This window comes from Trichosurus vulpecula, chromosome 1, assembly GCF_011100635.1.
Source record: "Trichosurus vulpecula isolate mTriVul1 chromosome 1, mTriVul1.pri, whole genome shotgun sequence".
Classification (NCBI taxonomy): domain Eukaryota; kingdom Metazoa; phylum Chordata; class Mammalia; order Diprotodontia; family Phalangeridae; genus Trichosurus; species Trichosurus vulpecula.
Window position 1 is genome coordinate 431,561,923 of NC_050573.1, and position 9,326 is coordinate 431,571,248.

At 36.3% G+C, this 9,326-nt stretch overlaps 1 protein-coding gene across 2 annotated transcripts in view; it reads left to right on the top strand.

Annotated features, from left to right (window-relative positions):
• Nucleotides 1-8,659, top strand: part of PPWD1 (peptidylprolyl isomerase domain and WD repeat containing 1) — a 28,622-nt gene extending 19,963 nt beyond the window's left edge. For both annotated transcript variants that reach the window (XM_036740975.1, XM_036740976.1), the window contains 4 exons: nucleotides 1,077-1,258; nucleotides 5,614-5,695; nucleotides 7,356-7,538; nucleotides 8,351-8,659. In XM_036740975.1, the coding sequence (XP_036596870.1) occupies nucleotides 1,077-1,258; nucleotides 5,614-5,695; nucleotides 7,356-7,538; nucleotides 8,351-8,494 (591 nt within the window). In that variant the 3' untranslated portion in view covers nucleotides 8,495-8,659. The remainder of the gene's footprint in view (nucleotides 1-1,076; nucleotides 1,259-5,613; nucleotides 5,696-7,355; nucleotides 7,539-8,350) is intronic.
• The last annotated feature ends 667 nt before the right edge of the window (nucleotides 8,660-9,326 follow it).

Sequence of the window (9,326 nt, forward strand, 5' to 3'; positions counted from 1 at the left end):
ATGTACCGAAGGCTTTCCTTAGGTACCTGTGAGCACTTTTGTTGTCCATCTGGATTTTAAAGATTTATTGAGGGTAGAAGTACAGAATATAAAAGTCTTTGGTCAAAGAGCAAAAAAATACCTGTGGAAGTCTGTTGAATTCAATGTATATTTAGCTTATATAGTGTCACAAACTGGTTCAGGATTGTTAGCTAACCTTTACCACTTCACTCTAAATACTTGGCTAGGCAAAGGATGACCAAAAAAAAAAAAAAAAAGAACAAATAGACAGGATGGATGTAGGGCAAGCAGAATTCACTTACCATAAAGCAACATTCCCTTCATATTCTCCCGGTTCTACTGGTCAGTCACTTGCTGTGGGCCAACAGAAACTTCCATGGTTTGGAGTTCCTTTATCATTTAGTTTTCCACAAAGGAAAAAGAAACACATGGGACTAAGAGACTGCCCAAATTTGGACCCTCTGTGGCTGCCCCGTGGTTTATCCAAACCAGGCAGAGCTCTCCAAGACAAGTATTAAACACGTGGGCTGTCTAGAGCCCACAATACTCCCTAATAACTCCCCAGCTTGAACCAGATTAAAATGTAATTGGGAAATATTTAACAAAATAATATAGACCTAATGTTAATGTGTTTTACTAAGTCAGTATATTGCCCACAGGGATCCTTGTCTGGTTCATGGACCCCCTATTTCTTTTTGAGTTTGTCACAACTGCTTTACAGTATGAACTCTACAGTATTGCAGTAATGCCCACATGAAGCAGGTGAAGAGGAAATTTCTCTCCATAGAACTAAATCCCATTTAGAACCTTTCCTTTTTTTACATTATGGTAATTATTTCCTTAGTATGTTGATGTAGAAAGGTTTTTAAAAAGTTATTTTTGGTTACTTTCTTAGAATTATGTATTTTGATTAACAAAAAGAAGACACATTTAATATGTGTTTTGTTTATATTCTTTATTATAAAATTGAAAGTCTTTGGGGTTTTGTTTTTTTTTTTTGTTTAGATTGGGCTGGTGAAATTAAACTACCATTGGTATGAAAATATAAAGCTAACAGAAAAGTTATTTTTCTTCAGTTCACCAAACGAGAACCAGAAGATACAAAAAGTGCAGATTCTGACCGAGACGTGTTTAATGAGAAACCATCCAAAGAAGAGGTGATGGCAGCCACGCAAGCTGAAGGACCCAAACGAGTTTCTGATAGTGCCATTATCCATACAAGTATGGGAGACATTCACATCAAGCTTTTTCCTGTTGAGTATGTATTAATATTTTTCATTGTAGATAAACTTTTAAGGGCATTAGTTAATGTAAATATGCAGATTCTGTTAGGCGGCATATCTGAGGTTATTTGAAAGAAACATGCTGTCATCCAGAGCTTTGGGAACATTATTTTAAAAAAATACTCATTCTGCTGGTATTTGTTACAGTAGAAGATGATTCCAATCGAGTTGTTGTTCTGTCTGAATTACCTTCATGATCATGTAAAGAACTTGACAAGTTTTGTGCCTTATTGATAAGAAGACTTGATAATGCTGGGTTTGTTTCATGAAAATTGTGGTAGTTATTAAGGAAGAGGAGAGGAAGCATGCAGAATAATGACTGGTCATTCAGTAAGCACCATGTGCAGAACGCAGAGCGAGGTGGCACATGGAAGTAAAACGAGTAATTGATCAAGTAGATATTATTGCTGCCTTGTACAAGGCATTTGTCCAGGGTGCTTTAGGGAATAAAAAGGTTAAGATACAGCTCCATTCTTCCTGGAGACATGAAAATAATAATACAAGGCATAATGCAATTAGCAGCATTAAAATATTGGAATCAAAGGGTTATAGAAGTTAAGATGAGGGGCTGTTGGCTTTCTGGGTCTGGAGCGGGGAGTCATGGAAAAGATGCCATTTCAACCAGCTTTGAGACAAGTGAGATTTAACAGGAATGGTGGCAGAAAGATTTCTAGGTAGCAGAAGGGTATAGTGTGTTTGGGGAGAAAAATGAGCACATTGGCTGAAGCATAGAATCCATGTGGAAAGCATAGTGGGAGAGTACAAATAGAAGAAGCAGACCCATGAAACGACTTTAAAGATCACTTACCCCAATATACTTGTATAGATGAGGTTACCAAGTGACACTCCAAGTAGTAAAATTACCTTATTTCCTGGCTATCCCCTGTCTGACCCAGGAATAGGACTAGGACTCGAGTCTCCGTATGTCCCAGGCAAATGCTTTTTCCATGATGATGGGCAGGATGTATTGGCAGCAGGGGCACAGGAGCAGAAAAAGGACAGGGAGGAGATGATCCAGTTTGCAGGTGGTTGGCATCTAGGGACTTCTTGCATTCTAATGAGACTGTTACTGAAACATGACTTTCAGGCTTGTGGGGAATGCAGAGAAAGTAAGGCAGAACCAATAGATTGAACAAAGACCAAAGGATTAAAGTGAGGGTGAGGATCAGGCTCTAGCAGTGACAAGATGGTAAAAGTGGAAGAAAGGAAAAGGTTCTTGGTACATTCTGAGTTCTAGATCTTAAGAGTCAGAACAGTTATTAGTGAGGATGATGTCATTGGGGCCAATGGTTAGCATAAGTAATGAATGAAGAAAATCCCTTTGAAGAAATTTAGGGGCATTAAGTTCAAGTTTTTAGAAGGTTTAGTTCCATATCTAGATATCATTGTCTTTTTTCCCGAATCCAAAAGAATAAAATGAAAAAGAGAATAATCAAAGAGGCAGAGCAGTATAGTGGATAGTGCAGGACTTAAGAGTCTGTACCCGGGTTCAGATTTTGTCTCATACTAGCCATGTGATCCTAGGCAAATCACTTGACCTTTCACAGCCTCAATTTCTTCGTCTGCAAAATGGGGATGATAATAATATACTATCTGTCTCATTTGTTGGGAGAATAGCATTTTGCAAAACTTAAACCATGATATAAATGTGTTATAATGTTAATGACTTTTCATCTCATTTTAGATTCTTCCCTAACTCCCCTTCCCCCCCCCCCAAAAAAAAGCATGTCCTTAATTTGGGAAAATGATTTACATGTATAAACTCACAAAGGGAATGAATGGGGAGGATAGACAGAGACTTAACTAAATCGCAGAATACTAGAGCTTGCAGCTTCTAAGAAGCAATGTAAGACAGATAAAGAGAGGCATAATTTTAAATGACAAGTGGTAGAAACTGACAATATAAATAGGGTCAAAAATGTTTAGATAAAATATTAGTTCCTTGATGATCAGAGTAGGTCAAGTCAATAATTATTTTTTAAGTGCCTATTATATGCCAGGCCCTTTGGTAATTAAGGGCAGGATGCTCTGCTGCCCTTGTGTCTTCAACAATAGTGGAGGATAGAGCTGCTGTTCCAGGTTAGCTGAATATTTGAGGAAGCAGTAAGGATGACAGAATAAACCATTCAGTAAATGGAGACATTTAAAAATATTTTTTGATTTATATATTTGCCTCCCAAGATTTTACAGCTTTCTCACGTAACTAATTTTAGTCTTAGAATAGATCCATAAGGGTCAGATCCAATCTAGCTCAGATTGGTCTGGCCCGCTTTCCTTACAGGCGTCGCAAGGGGTGGGATGTCTTGGGGGCAGGCCTATGTGGCTAACTCTTAATAAACTTTATCTTTTCCCTTGAAAAAAAAAAAAAAAAAGAATAGATCCATAAGGGAAAGATGAGGATTTTTCTTTCTCTGAATTCCATAGATTAGCCATGTCACTTACTATTTATTTACTCTTAAGTTTTAAAAAGAGGTCGAGTTATTTATATATTTACAAATAAAAAGAAAGCAATAATTTCTGCAGAATGCTTGAGGGTTTCAGTTGAAAAACATTGATTCTTTTATATGGTAAAAAAAAAAAAAGCTTTATTATGTTATATTCTTTTTGTTCTAATACCTGTCAAGCTACAAATTTTTATGCAAATTTTTTGCTGTTCGTATCGAGCCAGAATTCTGAACTTAATCATTGAGGCCTTAGAAGAGGTAAAACAAAGTATATCTTCACATGAGAGGAAGAAGTAGTAGAAAGAGTCATAGGATATGGGCTCGTTGTGACTTTGAGCAGGTCACCAAATCATTCCTTATGTGGTTAGACTAGTTTATCTCTAAAGGTCCTGTATGTAAACTTATGATTCTTTTGATTCAATTTAATTAGATATTAATATTTTCAGAAATTTGAATCTACATTGCCAAAGCAGTTCTATTAGTGATATTAGCATATACCATTGAACTGGTAGATAACCATCTTGCTATGTGGGAAATTCTCATTTTAAACCACCCGGATAATTACAGACCGTTTTTTTTTCCGAGTTGTTTAGGCAGCTGGCAAATGAACTTAAGATGCCCGATCAGTGTGTTTTTACTTTTGTGTTTCACCATACTTCAGTCTTTCTGGCAGTTTCTCAGGCTCTTGATGTTGCAGGTCTGGTAGAGGTGAGAGGGGGAAGAGCTAATTCAATTCAACAAATATTAAGTGCCTGTTATGTGCAAAGCACATAAGGAAATAATGATATTGTTCCCACTTTAGAGAGATTACCCACCACTCCGGGGATAATGTGTACATTGATAAGTATCCCAGGCACCTTGGGGGGAAGGAAGAACTAATGGGGTGGGGGAGGAGAAGGGGATGAGGTTCGAAGAAGTCAGGGAATGTGCCACTACGATGTTGGCCCCTGAGCAGAACCTTGAAGGAGTCTCATACGTGACTCACATGTGCAGAGAGTTACACTGCACACTAGGTTACAAGTTGAAGCTGTAACTGCTGAAGAGATAACAGGTCAAGAAAGCAGAAAAGCACATCTTGTTCAAGCCTGTGTGAGAAAAAGAGGGCAGTAAAAGTCAGCCCTGGATCAGTTTCTCAAAAGCCACCAAGTGACTAAGTCTTCCCAGGAAATCTTTCTTCATTCTCCACAAAGCTGAAATCCACAACCCAGAGGAAAATTTTCCTTCACCTACTCACACCTTATTGTGAAAATAAGGGAAGAACTGCAAAATAAGATATAGTATATTAAATAGATGCATCTATATGTCCTGTAAAATGTAAGATGCTATATGTGCTGTAAAATCAATTTATATACACTTTAGAAAGCTTTACCTGTTACCCAGTATACGGGTATATCATTTATAGAATTAATTAAATATGTTGCTTGTGGTTGTTTTTATTTTTTAAAAATGTCAGAAGTTGATTTTGATTACAACTTATCTAACAGAAACGCCACCACTGTGAAATTAGAATGTCGTGACTATGTAAAGATGGTATAGTTGGGCTATTTATAAAAGGATTATTCTGGCCCCGCCTCATTTTCAAGACTTCTTCTGAACATACTGTTAGCATCTAATGAATGTTACGAAACTGCATTTCTGGGGATGTTTTGTATTTTGTCAGTATAGGAAGCAGCTCCTCAGCCAGCATACAGCCTAACCTAATGGGGTAAAAGAGTGAGAAAATATTTTTACTTTCAGTTCTTTAGGCCTGAGCTACTTTTGAAATCATCTGGGAACAGGAAAAAAATAGGATTCATAGACTTTGTTTAGGCATCAGTGAATTCGGATTTATTTAGGAAGAATTTTTTTCATTATTTTAGAATTACAGTATGCTTATATCTTTTTAGGTGTCCTAAAACAGTGGAAAACTTCTGTGTTCACAGCAGAAATGGTTATTACAATGGGCATACATTTCATCGTATTATCAAGGTAAAATATAAACTTCTCTCTTAAGATTTGGGGTAAAAGGAATGACTGCTGCTTTTGAGGTATTTTCACTGGAATAGAACAAACAAGACACATAACTGAGTCAGCTAGATTAGAAATAGACAACAGCACATATGGACTCCGGTACTGATTGATTGAGGATGTGCTGTTTGCTACAGAGCGGGAGAATACCGCTGATTGCATTAGTGTGGGGTGCAGTGATAGCAAAACTTTGAAGTACAGAGTTAGATTGTTTGAGGACAGTATTCAGGGCTGGTGGGGAATGCAAAGGCAAAGTCAGGAACAAACAGAAAGGGTCATGTTGAGATGATAGTTTGGGGGAGAAGGGGCCATGGGAGAGAGAAGAAACCTCATCTGCCATCACATGTAGTCCATTCTTTGCTCCCCCACCCCCATTCAGCTTCTTAACCTCATTCACTCCATTCACACTATAGCTCACTGGAAAGAATACTGGCTTTGGCATCAGATGACTGAACTTAGAATCCCAGCTTCATTTACCTTCAATAAGTCATTGAACCTCTTGGTTCTTCAGCTCCTTATCTATAACATGAGAAACTACTAAATGCAGACTAGATGGCTGCTAAGGTTCCTTCAAAATCTAAATCTGTGAACCTATGCTGAAGATGTATTTCTGCTGAGTGGAAAATGTGGAAACCTGTAAGACTTCTAGAATTTTTTCACTTCATATAAAGCATAAATAAAATCTAACATCCAGGTATTTTTCAACAAACGATTTTCATTTCTCTCTGTATACTTCTTTGGAGCTTATCAAGGAAGAAGATGAATTTATAGATTAACCATAGGACTTAAAGCCAGAAAGGATTTCAGAGATCTAGTTCAGCTCCCTCCTTGAAGCTGAGAATTTTACTCATTACAGAAAGCAGTACCTAACTAAGTCAAGATTTTAACCCAGACTCTGATTTATGAAGTCCAGTATTTTTTCTACTATGCCATATTGCTGCCCTCCCAGTTGATGTGTTTTGTAACATTGTTAATTCTGATTGGTTTCAGTGTTTGTTGGGAAGGGAAAATTTTTCAGATTTCAGATAAGATGTCATACTAGCATACATTTCTGATAAAATGCAAAATTATGGTTTCTATCTCTTAAGAAGCTTAAGAGGAAGTTTTCATTTTTGCCAAAAATTAACAGCCCTTAAAAGTGTCATGTAATTTGATCACCAAGTACAGTGCTTTGTGCTAAGGCAGCAGTGTAGTAGAAAGGACATGTCACTTTGCAGACTGAAGACCTTTAACCAAATCTTGGCTTTCACACATGGCCTTTCTGAGCCCAAGTTTCATTATATGTAAAATGGAAGTAACACTCCTACCACTGCTACTAACTTATAGAGGGGTTGTTAGGATTGAGATACAATACGTGAAAGCACTTTGTAAATTTTAAATTATTTTCCATAAATATAGGTATAGGTTTAATAAGGGACTCTAAATTGAGTTGGTGAAAAAGGGAATACCACTCATAAACTGAGGCATTATTTAACTTCTTTACTAGTCTGTCCAGTGACTTAATTTTTAAAAGTAGGTTAAGAAATCACTTACGTCTGACAGGCATTGCCTTAAGGGAAAAAAATAGCACCATGAAATTAATTCTACTGTGTGCTCATGCTTATCCGTTTTTCTAATGTAGGGTTTTATGATTCAGACTGGTGATCCAACAGGAACAGGTATGGGAGGTGAAAGCATATGGGGAGGAGAATTTGAAGATGAATTTCATTCAACATTGAGACATGACAGACCATATACACTCAGTATGGCTAATGCAGGTGCCAATACTAATGGATCCCAATTCTTTGTAACAGTGGTGCCAACGGTAAGCGCAGTGGCATTAAATGCTATGTATGTGTATGCGTATATGCATGTTTTTGTGGATTTGATAGAATATATTCTAAATGAATAGACAAATTGGTAAAGACAACAAAATATTAAGAGAAATGAAAAAGACTAAATATTACATAGGAAAAAATCTTACCAGCTCTAATAAATTTTCAAGTGACCAATTTTTAGAAGACTTTTTAGAATTAATCACTTAAAAGTGTTGAAAACTTATTTTGGCCTATGATGTAAGATTTACAGTTTGGCTATAATAGAGGACTTGTAGTACCGTCCAGGTCCCTCTGGGATCTGCCAGGTAACTTGATCTTATTATTCCAATTTCTTTATCTTTAAAAAGGAGGCAGAAGATAGGTTTGTCAAAAGTGATAATCTGACAACTACATTGTCATATTAATTTTTTTTGAAAGCTTGTAACAAATTGTATTCTTATTTTCTAAAGATATGATGGAAGCTGCCATATACAGGTTTTATATAGTTCTGTATTTTCAAGACTATTTATACTATATACTAGCAGCATAAAACTCCCAAACTGGCACTGTAGTCTTCAAACTAAGAACTTTGCATTAGTTTTTTTCAGATTTTAGATTATTATTTAAAAATGGGAGTCATGTATCTTTCTCTTAAACAAGTGAATGCTTTCTATTTGATGAGACCTGTGATAATCAGAAATGAATTTAAAATACCTTTACCAGATTTAAAATTTGCTTATTGAAATGCCTAATGTTATATATGGAAATCTAGATTACCAAATTTAAGAATGTATATGTTTCTTTTTTCCTCCGGTAACAGCCTTGGCTTGACAACAAGCACACAGTATTTGGACGAGTAACAAAAGGAATGGAAGTTGTTCAGAGAATTTCCAATGTCAAAGTCAATCCAAAAACAGATAAACCTTATGAAGATATCAGCATCATTAATATTACTGTCAAATAAAACCAGATTTTCAAGTCCATTTTGATAGTATATTGTACATTAAAGTCACTGAAAGATAAAAAATTTTAAAGCTCCAAGACTGAATAACCTTCCAAACTAATCATGTATCTTGAGTGTCCAAAAGTATATTTTTGTATTTTATTAAAAATGATTTAAGATATTGTGCCTTCCTTTGTATGGTCTCTATATAAAACTATAGCTGTTTATGTAGTTTTTTTTCCCTTGTAAATAACATTAATATGCTGCTAAGAAGCTGAAATGGGCCGATAAATTTTTTTAAAAAGTTTAAATAGGCCTTGTCTTTATACTGAATGGTACTTATTAGTACTAGTCACTCATTACTCTTTGCTTATTAAAAAACAAGATTTCCCTCCCTTCGTACTGCATACTCAGTAGTGCATTTTCAAGCCTTACACTAGAGCTGCTGATCTCTGTCCTCCTTTAAACTTAACATATGGGGTTTGTGAGTGAATTTGGTTACGGCATAAGGACCTTGCAGAATGAAAGCAAGGCACTTAATTGGCAGGGAGGTCAAAAGGCCACAAGAGTTTGGGGATAAAAGGAAGTTTCTTTATTAAAAGGAGTATAAATTATATACTTACCTCTTCAGGTGTCTGAAATATTCTGACCAGTCCTACTGGGCCAACACCAACATTTTGTTTAAAAAACACGAGAGCCACAAGTCTATAGTTATGTATTCTATGAGGGTACATCCTTCTTGATTATTATCAAACATACCACAATTGCCCAAGAAGCCAGGAGGCAACAGTAGTGTTTCCCTTCCCAGCCCTGCCACCAGTCATCCTGTGGAGAAGAGAACTGGCATCTGCCC